Source organism: Aphelocoma coerulescens, chromosome 1A (genome assembly GCF_041296385.1).
Source record: "Aphelocoma coerulescens isolate FSJ_1873_10779 chromosome 1A, UR_Acoe_1.0, whole genome shotgun sequence".
In the NCBI taxonomy this organism is placed as follows: Eukaryota; Metazoa; Chordata; class Aves; order Passeriformes; family Corvidae; genus Aphelocoma; species Aphelocoma coerulescens.
In genome coordinates, this window is record NC_091014.1 from 52,254,537 (window position 1) to 52,269,705 (window position 15,169).

Sequence of the window (15,169 nt, forward strand, 5' to 3'; positions counted from 1 at the left end):
CATAGTAACAGTAACTATGAAAGACTTGGCTATTTCAGTTCTGCTGACTGCTTTATTATGAACAAGCTGTTAGCACAGTCCATCTTAAGGCTGTAGAAGTACTTCCAGTGTTTAAAAGCCCCATCTGAAGGCCAAGAAAGTCACAATGAACCAGATGAGACTAAAATTTCCTGAGCTGGGGTTGTGCTTCAGGCTAAATTTGTTTGGGAACATTCAACCAAAAAAATTTTAATCCCTTTCTAATGGCTGACATCATTCTTAAAAATCCATTGTTTATCTGACCTTCTCCTAACCCGTTAGAAAAATTTCTGGTGATATTTTCCTTTCTCAGTTTAATGCTTTGAAGCATTACACACAAAATTTGGCAGGAGGCAGCTTTCTGTTAGGAAGACACATTGCACCAGCTCTCTAAAACTGTGCTCAAACTTGGCTACATTACAAGCCCTTGAAAACCCAGTTTGCGTGCGCTTGATAGAGCTCTCGGTTTTTCATCTAAAATCCCCTGAGATGTCTGAGCAGAGCAGGTGGTGGTTATTGCCAGCTGCCAGGGGCTGCTAAGGGTGAATGAAAAGTGGGAAGCTGGTCTCTGCCATGCACCCTCCAGCACCAAAATGGTCAGGGGGAGGAGGCCATCTGAGTGAAGGCAAAACAGGCAAAGGAGAGATTGTGGGCTGAAAAAAGGAAGTGGAGGAAGGATCAAAAAAAAGTCTGGGACTAGGTGGGAGACTGTTTTCTGGGCTTAGAAGAGGCCACCGAAGAGGAAAGGTTTCTGGGATCTTCATCAGCCCCAGCTCTGCTGTAGCCTGAGAGATGGACAGCCAGGGAATGAGAGCAGCAGGCTTCACACTAACCAGTGTTGTTCCAAGAGGCTTTGCTCTTCCAGAATGACAAAATTGCTGAGGTTTGTGTCCATCTACATCTGAGGTGTTAAGGGGAAAGCAGTCAGCCTGCTGGGATTTGGATGAAAAATTTCTGAAAGCTCATGGAAATATTCATGCTATGTGACCAATGCTTCCTGGCTGGCTCCAGGCTTGAAGCAAAGAGGGAGGGAAGGAAGAGTGTTTCTTTGGCCGTTGGAAGGGTTTCATCCTACCTCTGTGCAGAGAGCAGTATGTGATGCTGAGTACTTACTAAAACAGCAGGTTTCATAAACAGGCACTAATCTGTGACCTCCATGTCCGGGGTGCCAAAGCTGTGATCCTGCAGGAAGACCCACAGAAGATGCTTGCAGCCTCAGCTGGCAGCTGGGCATGGGCCATGGAAGGCTGTGTGTGGTACCTCCTAGACTTTCTCTCGGGTACCAACACTTAGAAGGCCATTTGCCTCCACTGGTGACATCTCAGAGGGCTGCTTTGAGTACGAATGCCTGCCTGCTCCTCACCCATGCAGGCACTGAGGAGCACTGTGGAAAAGCCCATCTAAACCACCTTTATGGGCAGGGTGTGAACAGTAGGTGGCAAAATAAACTTTGAAGATAAATGCTGTAATTAAAACCAGATTAGTGAGTGATCATCATCTATTCTGTGCACTGAATAAATGGAGAGTCCTTCAAAAAAGAAATACAGCATGCAATTATAATTAAATATGATCCTATGGGCAATATGGACAAAAAGTCTCAACTAAAATTGCCTAAAAAAAAAAAAAAAGGCAACTCCTGCATTATCTTACTTCTGGATGCTTTGTTTTGCAATATTAATAGGTTTTTTTCTTAAAGCTGCCTTTCTGTTTGTATTTCAGTGTCTTCAGTCAAAGAACAGTGATGTCTGCATGCAACTTCTGTAATTTCACTTAGCTCGTCTCTAAATTGACTGTGCACAGTCAAAGACATGCACCCAGCACAGCAGGGCAGCTAGCTGAAATTAATATGTATGGATTTGGAGGGTTTTTTCCCTGACTTGAAAATTGCTCAAAATATTACTTTATTGAAAAGAAATGCAAATGAACATCTTCCATTCTTCAGAAGAATAATTACTCTTTTCTCTTTCTCTCTGTCAGAAAGAGATTTGTTGTCTGTTGTTTCTTTGCTGGCTTTGAAAACTGTTCTTTTGAAATTACGAAGCTATAGCACTTGTTCCAGTCCTTTGCAGGACTGGCAGTCCATGCTACTAGCCAAAAGTGGAGGAGCTGTCAGGTTTGCAGGAAAGGATCATTTACCAAGTGACCTTTTGGAAAGATGTCAATTGGGAAGTCAGTGTCAGTGTCGGGGTTTTTTTTTTAGCTGATGCATTTCTCAGGTTGCAGCTTTATCACTTTATGTCAAGGCTGAGCCACAGGAAGCAGAGTAGCTGGAGAGTTCCTATTCTGATGGCCTTCCAGAGTGATGTTCATTAAAATTAAATCCACTTCCTGAATTCTGATCAGCCATCCTTGTTAGAGCCCACAGGTGAATGATGGGAGTCCAACAGCCTTTGGTTCTAGCCAAGGTAAGCAAAACTGAAAGGAGCTAGGTGGATATTTTTCAGCTGAAGTTCATAAAGGTCGAGCTCAAAATAAACTGAAACAGGCAAGGTAACTTCCTTTTACGGGTGGGGTGATCAGGAAATGTCCACTGACATTCTTGGGACCACATTTCCCATCTTTTCACTGTCATCTGAGTGCATGGGTCATGAAAATCAATGTGGGAGGAAGCCCTTGATCATCTTTTATCATTCAACATCTCCTGCTCAAGTCAGCCCACTGAGCAGAGAACTGTTGCAGCTCTGTCTCCACAGACCTCACAGTGTTTGAAACGTGGGGGGTACTCAAAAGCCAATAAACTCCCAGCCTAGACTTGCCAAGAGTGCTCTCTGTCCCATCTGCCACGTTGTTAATAACCTAAACTTTGTCAGCCCCAGTACAGATACCTAAGGGACGTCACTAGTGATCATCCACCAGCTGGACTCTGTACTCTTGATCCCACTTCTTTCAGCCCCACAATCTGAGCAATTATCCACCTACTTTATCATCTACCTTGGCAGTCTGTATGTCATTGATTTACCTACCAGGATACTGTAGAAAATGGTGTTCAAGGCTTTACAATGTCAAGGAAATAAATGAGATGCACTGATCTTATGCTTTGAGGAGGCTGCCCTTGAAGAACAACTAGCTCTTCTGGACCCCTTCACTCTCCAGGGCAGCTCTCTTTGGGATCCTGACAAGGAAATCCCTAAATGAAGTGAAACTAAGGACAGTAATGCTGTTTGTACTGCTGATTTCTTGCAGGATTTAGTATTTCACAGTTTCATGGTTGCTGCAGGCAAAGTTACCCTTGACCATCATATCCTGAACCAGTTCTTCTTATTTTGTGAACAGCGTCTCCTCCAGCTGTCTCATCAATCACCTGTGTCATGAACCTGTCTTAAGCACGCTTGAGAAACCACCCAGATTGTGCCTGACCATGCAGCCCTTCAGTTAAAGCACACCGTGAGTTAGCCCTAAGGCCTGTGATTGTGTGGGATGGCTCTACTGACTTTCTCTCCTTTATCAAGAGGTCTGTAGTGAGTGCCTGGCACAACACTGCTCCAAAAGGACCTTTGCTACCTTCTCCTTGTCCACAGGCACTCAGCTGGCCCATCACCTCTCCCATGGCCAAGTTCTGGGCACTCTTTTACACAGCACACAACCACCCCTCACTGTTTCCAGCCTGTCCTTCCTGAAGACACTGTGCCCATCTGTGGCAGCTCTCCAGGCTTGTGAACTATCCTGGCATGTCTCTGTAACTCAAAAGAAATCACAATTCTGCAGTTGTGTGGGGGCTGGTAATTCCCCCAGTTGTTTCCCATTCCACATGTTTGTTTACAACTACTTGAGACAAACCCTGAACCCTGAGTCATGGTGGTTTCAAAACAGGATCCTGCTGTGGAGACTCCAGCAAGGTAGTAACCTCAGCACACAGACAATGGGCACTGAGGTGCCTCCCCTCCCAGGGGAAGGGGCATTTGAGGCCCTGGCTGCACACCAGCAGTGCCTGCACAGCGTTTGCAGGTGCATTGCTTTGCAGCCTGAGCTCTCCATCACTGCTGCAGCAATTGCTCCATTAGGAGTTTTTTCCCTGATCATGCTGAGATCACAGATCAGACTGTGATGGGCTTACTGCTTCATTTTATCTAGAACTGACTGTCCTAAGAGCAAGTTTTATTGATCTCTGATGGCAGAGATGCCAGGAGCACACAGCTGTGCTGCTTTAGGAAATACTTTGACTAACTCCATAATTGTGTTGGCATTACTGCTGCCCCAAAGGCTGCAAATTTGAGGCCCCTTGTAATACATGTGATTTCTTCCTTGTAGCTGGCCTGTGCTCTACAAAAGCCAAGGTCATTGTGCTGACTGACATTTGGAGTTTAATAAAAATTATTAATCCTAGACACATAAATGATTTTTAAAATCTCAGGTGACTGTTTTAGGCTAATTTCTGTAATAAGTGCCTCCTGTAAGGGAATGTTTGACCTAACCTGACCTTTCTCAAGTTCCAATGGAACTTATCCTTAGCCTGCCAACAGAAACCCAGGTGATCTGTGTTTAGGAGCTACTTCTTCCTTGACTTATCTGTACTAACAAGAAGGTGATACATATTCAAACAAACTCTTTCCAAACTGCCCCACGAGAACGCAGCAAGACTGGTTGGTTGTTGTGACCTTCTCTTTGGCTGCGAGAGAAGGCACCCACACACCCAGAGCTCACCCAGCCCTGCCCCACTGAGGGCATCGTTGGCAGGAGCTGCCACTTTCAGCAGGGACAAAGGCCTCTGAGCTCGGGCTTTGGAGGGGGAGAAGGGGGAGGGAGGTAGGGGGAGGGGGCGGAGGGGGCGGAGGGGGCGGAGGGGGCGGAGGGGGCGGAGGGGGCGGAGGGGGAGGAGGGGGGGGAGGGGGGGAGGGGGGAGGAGGAGGAGGAGGAGGAGGAGGAGGAGGAGGAGGAGGAGGAGGAGGAGGAGGAGGAGGAGGGATGACCCTCATCACCACTCCCCTAAGGCTGAAGTGAGCAGAGGAGGAGCTTATAGTTTGAGCCAAGTTTCATATTCAGAGGTCAGCAAGTGCAGGGAGAGAGGTGCAGCAGAAAAGGGCAGTGTGGGGAAGAGGAGAAAGCAAGGGGAAAGGGGCAGCTGTCTGGGCAAGAAAGTGAGAGAGGAGAAGAGAAAAGGCAAAAGGAGGCAGCAACAGTCTTGGGTGAAAAGAGGAAGATCAAGGAGTAGACAGGCTACACAATGGCATTGCTCCTGTGGCTGGGGTCCCAGTTGTCATCCATCTGGAGCAACATCTCTATACTGGGAATTTTTCTTACAGTGTTTACTTTACTGCTTGACTTCATGAAGCGCAGAAGGAAGTGGAGCCGTTACCCGCCGGGCCCAGCGTCGCTGCCGTTCGTCGGGACCATGTTCTCCGTTGACTTCCACAAGCCCCACCACTCCTTCGGCCAGGTGAGTGCAATCCCTGCGGTGACACACTCCACGTACAATCAACTGCGGGCCCAGGAGGGGTGGGTCATACCCTGGCATCAGCTACAGGTACATAACACAGAGAATAGGAATTTTCAGTTCCCCTGAAGTTACTAGATAAAGACTAACTAGCAAAAAAGATGAAAGAATGTTACAGTATGCACACAAGATGATAAACGTAGCTGGGAACAGCGGATAAACAGATAATGAGGACTAGAGTAGGGGTTTTGGCAAGTTATGTAACAAGAAGCAACAGCACATGACCAAAGAAAAAGTTCAAGGAAAGGTAATATGGTAATATTGAAGCACTCAGTGAGTATGACTCCCAGAGACACCTTTAGATGAGCCTGTAGGACCACAAAAGGAATTCCAGCAGAAGGCAGATGCATGCAGGTAAGTCCTAGGAAAAGTGGTGTTTATGTATTAGCTGGGAAGCCCACTGCAATGAATATGTATGATCGTGATGGAATAAATTCCCTGTTGTAACATTCTATTAGAGGTGTCCAGTGCTACAATAAAGAATGCCTGCTTTCTAATACTTCAAATTGTGTTAGAAAGTTTCTTTTTGGCCAATTTCAGTATCACTACCCTTGAACAAAGCCAAAGGGCAATGCCCTCTCCAAAGTCCAGGATGAAGCAAGTCACTGCCTAAGGACACTGACCGGCCAACACAGATAAAGAGATAATCACACACCAACATTTCCCAACCTCTATCTCCCCATCTCTGTAAGAGCTCAGTGGGAGACAGTGCTGTACCCCTGGTGAGAGGAGCTGGCTACCAACCTAACATGTGGGCAGGCTTGGGGGCAAAGGAGCAGAGGGATGTACAAACGAGGGAAGACAAACAAATATCTGTGGGCTGGGAACGTGGCTGCGGGAATGGCAGGCTTCCCTTCGAGTTACTGAAGCATGCCTGCAGGCGTGTGACAGTTTCAGTTAAAGAGATCAGCCTGTGGGATTTGCCCCAGCAGCAATGCCCAAAATCTCAGTAGCGTTCCTATTCAAAGTCAGGGCTTAGCTTTTCTCAAAGGGAAAGCACGGCACAGCTTGCAGCAGATAAACCACGGGGGTTTTGTGCTTCAGCTTGCAAACTCTAAAGGCCTCTTTTCTAGGACAGCGCTGTTCAGCTGTCTGTCCAAAACCTGCCAAATGAAGAAACTAAATATAGCATTTATATTGTTTGCTTGCATATAGTCCAAAGCTTACCATTTCCAAATCATATCACGTCAGGGTCATGCTAACCACAATCTTGACCAGTAATCATTTTTAATGACATATTTCTAGTGCCAGTGAAGTGCTAATTCCCTTTTCAAACCTACTGCAAATACAGTATTAAGTACTTCAATTCCTTGCAATGCTACAGGGCAAAAATGAAGAATCTTAGCTTTCAAACAAAAAAAAGACAGAAGAAAAAGAAAACTGTGGCACATTGCTACTATTGTACTGTCTTTGAGCAACGTGCTTCTGGGCTTTGTTCAGTGTTCCTGACTAGCAGGGGAGCTTTGACCTGCCTTCCCAGGAGTCTGTGTCTGGTTAAAGGGCTTGTCTACCTGGAGAAGACTTTGCTCCATGGCCAGCTCCCATGGTGAGTGTACGGCTGACAGGATTACCTGTGCAGTCATCCTGATTCAGCATTATAAGGCTTACAGATCACAGCAGATGTAGGGTGTATGCCAGTTACCAGTCATACTAGATGTGTACACTCCTTTTAGGGAGAAAGCTGACCTGAAATTCCAGTGTGGAATTGCCTTTTCCAACCATGTTGCTGGAAACCTGTTTCTAAGTAGATCTTTAGGTACAAATGCATCTTTAAATAAAAATTACATATCACCTTATTATCAATATTTCCTTCAGCAGAAGCAGACTAACTCAAAACTTACTTACTCTTTCAGATCAAAATAAATAGAAACATTAGGAAATAATTCCTTATTGAGCATGCAGCCTTTGAAAATCCCCAAAAAGGTTCTTGACAAAAAAAATAAGTACTTGCACAATGTTAATAACAACAGTTTGGCCAGGATAGATGTATTCTAAATTTTTCTGCTTACAGGGCATTGATCCCTGCTACAGCTGCTGCTTGGCACTGTTCTGAGCAGTTGCACTGCAAAGATAAAGGTCAAAGATCAGCTGAAGATCTCTGAATAAAAATACCTCAAATATAACTAAATAGTAAAGGCCTTAAGGAAGGATATGGTGATATTTCTGATGTTAGATCATTTTCAGGGACATGCTTTTTTATCTTGGTAGCTTCAGAAGAAGTTTGGAAACATCTTCAGTCTCCAGAACTGCTGGACCAACCTGGTAGTGCTGAATGGGTATAAAACAGTGAAGGAAGCCCTGGTCCACAAATCAGAGGACTTTGCTGACCGGCCGTACTTTCCAATATATGAACATATGGGCTATGGAAAGAATTCTGAAGGCAAGTCCCGTGAAAATGGATACTGCTTGATGGCACTAGCATGAGAAGGATTGGGTAGAGGCAAGATTCTCTCGGTATGGTGCACTTTCTCATGTCCCCCTTGTATGTCTGGCACCCTTTGGTGGCAACAAACTTGGATTTGATTTAATGGAGGCTCCCCTTAGTGGTTGTAGTACAGCTCCAGCAAGCACACACCTCTTCAGCTGTGTAAGGACACTATCAGTGCTACAACTTTCCTGCCAGTGATTAGTGCTTATGGTGCTTATGTAAGACAAAATGCTTATGCAAAATGTTACATGCAAGTTGTTGTTGCAAAAAAATACGGTGACTTTCATCCAAGACAGAGTATTGTCCAGCATCCTGCCCACATCACATCCTCAGCTCCTGTGTGGTGGCACAAGTTGCTACCCAGTTCACACAAGCTATGGGAACAATGCTGAATGGTTTGGAGGGGTGATTCCTTTATCCTTAGCAGCCCTTGTTTCTCCCACTGAATCCCCCTGAACCTTTGCCAGCCATGCACAGGCATTAGAAGGTGCAGTGATCCATTTCAGAATTGCTGTATGAACAAGCTGCACAAGGTCAGACTGTTTCATCTATCCACACAGACCTGTACCTCCAGACTCACAACTGCTGTTCTGTAGCAAAATTTGCTTGATGTAAAAGTCAGATATCTGACATTTCTTGCTCATCCACAATTCCAGGGATTGTTGTAGCAAGATACGGGCATGTCTGGAAGGAGCTAAGGAGATTTACACTCTCTACCCTGAGGAACTTTGGGATGGGAAAGAAATCCTTGGAGGAGCGAGTGGTAGAGGAAGCTGGATTTCTTTGTTCTGCAGTCAAGTCTAAAGAAGGTTTGTGACATCCACAAGGATGGGGAAATCACAGAAAAAGGCAATACAGTGATGCAGAGAGAAGAAATACTACAGCCACTCTTGTTTGCATGCAGTGCTCTCTTTCCATGCAAACGCAGTTTTTCTAGTCTATGTGCATTCCTTGGAGCCACTTCTGCTTTACACAGTGGGGCTACCACAACACTAATCCATTTGAAACAGTAAACAAAGAGGAAATTAGAAATAGAGAGGTAAAACAGAATTATTCGCAGAGCTCAGTAACTCTATGAAGTTTAGTGGAACATATTGATATTATCATATGCAATAAAAATGCAGCTGAGAGTTCACAGCCTGTCAACCAGACACAGAACAAAGTGTTACCTGTCAAGTCACAGAAAAACTCAGTTTTTCTTGGCAGTTTTCTCCTTTAAACACAAATCAAGCAAATATTAATAAGAATGAGATGATCTTCATGTCCTAGCTTTGAGTGGTGTGGGGGCTTTTTCTCCTGGTGTCATCAAGAAAGCATTTGTGTATTCTCATTGCTGACAGATGAGGTCCAACAGCTTGGTGTTGCTGAGCTTCATGGCTTGGTCTCCATCTCCATTTTCAGGTAAATCTTTTGATATGCATGTTCTTCTAAATAATGCTGTCTGCAACATAATCTGCACCATTGTCTTTGGAGACCGTTTTGACTATGGTGATGGAAGATTCAAGAGGCTGTCACAGTTAGTTCAAGATTCCCTGGATCAAGAAACTGGATTCCTGCCTCAGGTAAACCAAAAGCTGTAAGAAGCTGCCCTCTATTGCTTGAGAGAATTGTGTTTCCATAATTTTTCTTTTTTTGCATCATGTAATATCTTTTCTCTCTCTCTTTCTCCGGTTCTCACATCCCAGCTTCTTAATGCCGTGCCCATTTTGGTGCGCATCCCTGGACTCTCACAGAAGGTCTTTCAAGGACAAAAGGAGTTGATGGACTTCATAGATGTGGTCATAGACAAGCATATGAAGACCTGGGACCCTGCTCACACCCGAGATCTCACAGATGTGTTTTTAAAGGAAATGGAGAAGGTAGGGTGACACCAGCAGACCCTCTGGAGTCAGGAGTAGTTTCTTGGCCTGTTCAAGCTTGTGAAGCTGACTTTCCTCATAGAGCTGTATAAAACCTCTTAGCAACTAACTTCCTACTTTTTCATTACACATTGCATCTTGAGATGAAAGGTGCTCTTCACGCCGTAAGCTCTTTTATTGTCTTAAGACACTATATTATCTGCTGATGTTCTTGTTTCCATTTTCTACCTTCACATTTCCTTCAGAATCTAGCAACTTCCTTCTTTCCAGCCTACAAAAATTTGAAGGCCTTTAAAAAAGGCAGTGATTGAGAATCCACTAATAGTCCCAAGTTTGCACCAGGGAACAAGTCAGCATGCAAGATTCTGTGTCATGTCAGTGCCTTAATGACTGATGCCTCAAAATCAGCTACGAAACTGGAGCAACAGACTGGCTTTTTGGTGTCATTGCCCTGTCTGTAGCCTGTCTTTAAGCCAAGTTATGACTTGAAACAACAGTGTCTCCTTTAGGATGTGTATTTTTTAATTGCTTGCTAAGAACTAGTTTGCTAGATATCAGAAGGCCTAAATCAGAACTTCACTGAAATTAAAAGGAGTCTTTCCTTCAATTCAGTCAGGCACAAAGTCAGTATAAGATCAAAGGTATTTGGGTCAGCCTATCCATCCACCATATGTTTCTGCACATGGATTCACTAAATTTCAAGTGCCAGATGAGCAATATGAGCAAATTCTGCTTGCAAATCGCTTCCACCATCCAAATCCTCAGGCTGGACTGCTGCTCTGCATAACAAACCCTGCCATGCTATGGGGGTCGGGCACCTCCAGCCCATGTGTTGCTCCCCCAGCTCACATGAGCAGAGCAACATGACCTACATTAGTCTACACAGTGGTACAACTTGGGGATGGATGTGAGCCTGACCACGCTGCCTCTTGTCACATCTCTCTTCTGTTCACTAAGATCACCTGATAAACCAGTCTGATAAACCCCTCTCCTGAGTTAACTTTGGTCAAGTCAGTCCCAAACTCTTTTGTCTGAGATCCTTTATTGGAATAACAGTTGAGTCTTAAATGCATTATTAATTGCTATCCGTATTACAATAGCATCTAAATATACAGACTAACTTAACAGAAGCTAGTCCCTAGAAAAGGCAAGTATAAAGAGGATTAGAAAAGACAAGTAGATGAACTCATGCAGAGAGCTTGTCATATCTTATATGCTAACAAATTTGAACTCAATTAGCATTTGGATGAGAGACCAGTTTTGCTGAAAGTGGTGTTGCAGACTTAATAGGCAGCAATAATACTCTGATCATTTTTTTTTTCAGTTGTAAGAAAATATCAGGGCAGGAGCAGCAAGAACCTGTAATGCATAGCTAGAGATAACCCCCTTAAAATAATGCTAATTTTGCATTTGCCACATCAATGCAGCCTCCTCTCTACTCTGTGGCTTTTATCATCTGATCAAATCTGAATAACTGTGTTCCACCTTCTTTGGGGGAAGATGTTACAGTGAGTGGCAGGGGTCTGCTGCCTGTTTGAGCTGAGAGCACAAGGTGTTTACTTCTGTCCTAAAGGCAGGGGTAGCATTCTTCTCTGAGTATATTGGAGGTGGTCAAGGACTTTTAAATACAGGAGGTAACAGGGTTATAAAGCTCAGACTGTCACCTGTGCTGTGCTCCACTCTCCAATGAAAAACAGGAACACACGCTAAAAAGTGGATCTAGTGCTTCTCAGTACTTCTCTGGGCAGTGGTCTTCTTGCCCAGCCAATACCCCAGCTCCAGTCACCCACTTGTTTGCTCTCCCCAGGGTAAGGCAGCTGAAGAGAATGGGTTCCACTATAACAACCTTCGTCTGGTGGCTGTAGACTTGTTTACAGCTGGTTCTGAGACCAGCTCCACCACTCTCCGATGGGCACTGCTGTATATGCTTCTCCACCCAGAAATACAGAGTAAGTCAGAATCTTACTTACAGAAGTGTGGCCTCCTCCCTTCAAGACTCATTTTTCTGCAAGAAGGCTGAATATCTCTCCATGGATTTTGCAATGAGGAACAGCTTTGGTGATTGTTGGTCTAGCAGAAACCAGGAGAAACACTTCCCAAAGCTTCCCAGCTCTGGCAGGGGGGAAGCTGTGATAAAAAGACTGGAGGTGGACGGGCAAGTTCTCTCTCTCCTTCATTTTGAGGGCTTCACCTGGGGACTTGCAGTGGTCAGTGCACCCTCTTCCAGTATTTGGAATAGATGCTGATCAGTTTAAATTCTCAAATGCTGCTTGCCTGGGTACCCTACAAGCTGCATAGAGGAGGGGTCAGGTAGCATGTCAAGTGGCAAGGCCTTTATTAAAGATGCTATGAGCAAAGGACAGTTATACAGAGACACCGGTCAACTGAAAAATGCCTTCCCATCTGGTTTCTGTTCCTATCTCTAACTGCTTGTCTTGTTCTCACACAGTGCCTACAATCTCAGGCAGCCAGTCTTCCTTCAACTTGTACCAGCTCCTTCTGGTTATCTAAGAGTCCTCTAATTCCTTATCTATTCTGCTTTCAGGTAAGGTCCAGGCAGAGATTGATAAAGTGATTGGCAGAGAGAGACCCCCCACCATGAAGGACCAAGCAAGCATGCCTTACACTAATGCTGTGATCCATGAAGTGCAACGCTACGGGGATATTGTTCCTGTTGCGCTACCTCACATGACGTACCGGGACACCGAGTTGCAAGGCTTCTTTATTCCCAAGGTGACCGTGACCAGATAAGCAATATAGCATCCTCTCCTTGTGCAGATGCCAGGCATGGAGTGGGGATGATCCCATCCAACCCTGCAGTGTTGCATTTCCAGCCCCAATTACAGTCACTGTTGAGCACTAAAATAAGACATTTTGAAATGCTAAATTCAGGCAGATGGTCATATTTGTGCTCTACGCTTACGCTTGTTGTGTGGGAACCCAACTGCAGTGGCAGCTCAGTACAAAGGTTTCCTTTCCTCTCAATGAGTCGTGATATTCCCTGCCTGTGTCGGAAGAAGCCTAACAGGCTCTCTGGAGGTACGTAACACCAGCTTACTGGCTTTCCTGAGATGGTAGTAGCTAAATTCTAGCTCTGAAGCTATTCAAACACCATTGGCATTCAGACCAGCTCCAAACTGTGACAAGCAGCTGCCCTGGCAGCAGTGGCAGAATTCAAGACTGGGATTTTTTAATTTTTTTATTTTTTAGCCTTGTGGTATCTCTTCTGGTTTAGAACCTTGACATGTGAAACAGGAAAGCTTTGCGATTTTCCATGGTCCCTGTGAAAGTCGGACTTTGAAGTCTGTCAGTCAGCTTTTTCTCTGCAGCTATAAAACAAGTCCGGGAGGATCTGAGAAGCAGAGGCTGTTTCCACTGAGTAACCATGAAATTGGCATTTGCATGCAACAGCCTTTGAAAGGATACAAATTGCAAAAGTTCAGATGCTTCAGAGTGTAGGGCAGGCACCATATGCCATTGGAAAAGGGCCCTGCTTTACCTCTGCTTCAATAACATGCAGAAGTGGAAACGGGTGCCTTATGCTCAGGCACCAAATGATGGCTGCTATTAGATGGGAGACACAGACTAAAGAGGGACCAGCACTGTTCTGTTGTGCCAAGATAATGCTGCTGTTCTCACCTAAGTTGTTTCCTCTTGTGGGGGAGTGCAGGGGACAACAATCATCACCAACTTGTCTTCCGTGCTGAAGGATGAGACAGTCTGGGAGAAACCACACGAGTTTTACCCTGAACACTTCCTGGATGCAAACGGGCAGTTTGTGAAACCAGAGGCCTTCCTGCCCTTCTCAGCAGGTAAATATGAGGGGAGGATTCAGCTGCAAGTCAGAAGCACAGCAGGAGGATGGTCTGCTCTCCCTGCAGCAATTCCAGCATGGATTGTTGCCCTCTTTGACAAACACTTTCTACTCCCTCTCTTGCAGGTCGCCGTGCCTGTCCAGGAGAACAGCTGGCCAGGATGGAGCTCTTTCTTTTCTTTACCAGTCTCTTGCAGAAATTCACTTTCGTGCTCCCTGAGGACCAGCCCAGGCCGCAGGATGACGGTCACTTTGCTCTCACAAACTCCCCACACCCATACATGTTGCGAGCTCTCCCAAGATGAGTGCACAGCGCTCTCCTTTCACTCACAGACCACCACCCACCCAGACTATGTCAGAAACAGTTTAGGCAGGATCGTGCCAGGTTCCAACTCAAGTCTATGCAGAAGGCCACATCTGTGTAAAGCAAGGATCTAGGCCAGTATCTTGTTTAGCTTAATTCTAGTCGTGGTTCTTGAATCAGACAAGAGAGCTTCAGCTTAAACAACAAGGTGACATTTAAATGTGGTTTCAGAGTAGTGCTCCTGAAAAATCTTACCATTCAAGACATATATGTCCCCTTCATTCATTCCTGTTTATTACATACTGCCATGTCTTGCACAAATATGCCATTGTCTTAATTTATAGCCTCAAAGAAAGTAAGTTTTAATCCTGACAACCCTTATGTCACGCTATGCTTCCAGTAGGCGTAAATATCAAGGAGTACATAAATAATCCATATGGTGTTTCAGCCACAGAAGAAGGTCATTTGTGAAATACAGAAATTTCTATAAATACATTTAAAGAGAAATCCTGGTGTTTAGATTTACTATCTCCTCTAATTAAAACTTTTTTTCGGCAATACATAAAGTCAGCTCTTGGGCAGGTTTGGAACTTGCAAAGGGATGGAGTTACACTCATTGAAACTGTATGGCCATGGATTTCAGAGTTACCTTTCTCTTTCTTCCTGCAATATTCCTGACAAATGGTTTTGCAAGATGTAAAGATATGTTGGTTTAAATTAGTAGTAGCTGCCTTACCACATCTGAAAAGACAATAGCACGAAGGAGCTCCTATGTATAACGACCACTAAAAAAAAAAAAATCTGAAATCGAGTGCACGTGTGTACTAGTAATTTTGTGTAATAGTAATTTTGGAAGCTATGAAAGCTATTGAATTATACAAATACTTATTAACATAATTAAGATTTGTACTTCAGCAGGAACTGCACATTTATGCTTTTCATCTACAAAATAACTTGAAAGAATAAAAATTATGTGAAATCTTCTTTCTTGCTCCTTCTCTTTGTGGTTGCCTCAGTCCTGCTGTGCTCCTGCCTCTGATACTCACCTGAGATTTCTCGCCTCACACCCAGCGCCACACCTGCGTCTTTCAAGATCATTTCAGTGTTACTTTTCTGGTCTGTTCAATGACACTGAACTGAATGGGTTTGGGTGTATAGTTGCCAGCACACACCTAAGTGTGTTTAAAGAGAACTTAACTTCAGAGAGGGTCCGGGCATTCGTGTATTTGGATAAAAACGCGGGGATAGCTAGGAGAGGGACTGTGTTTCTAGCATCCAAGAGCGCACTGAAAGAAAGTCCAGCTGCACGAGCGAA

The 15,169-nt window shown here is 44.7% G+C and overlaps 1 protein-coding gene across 1 annotated transcript; it reads left to right on the plus strand.

Moving 5' to 3' along the window:
- The first annotated feature begins 4,992 nt into the window (after positions 1–4,992).
- LOC138103905 (cytochrome P450 2D6) lies at positions 4,993–14,838 on the plus strand. Its single transcript, XM_069002536.1, has 9 exons — positions 4,993–5,392; positions 7,658–7,829; positions 8,534–8,686; positions 9,279–9,439; positions 9,563–9,736; positions 11,544–11,685; positions 12,282–12,469; positions 13,407–13,548; positions 13,677–14,838. The coding sequence occupies exons 1-9, from the start codon at positions 5,180–5,182 to the stop codon at positions 13,853–13,855; spliced, it is 1,524 nt and encodes a 507-aa protein (XP_068858637.1). The 5' UTR covers positions 4,993–5,179; the 3' UTR covers positions 13,856–14,838.
- The last annotated feature ends 331 nt before the right edge of the window (positions 14,839–15,169 follow it).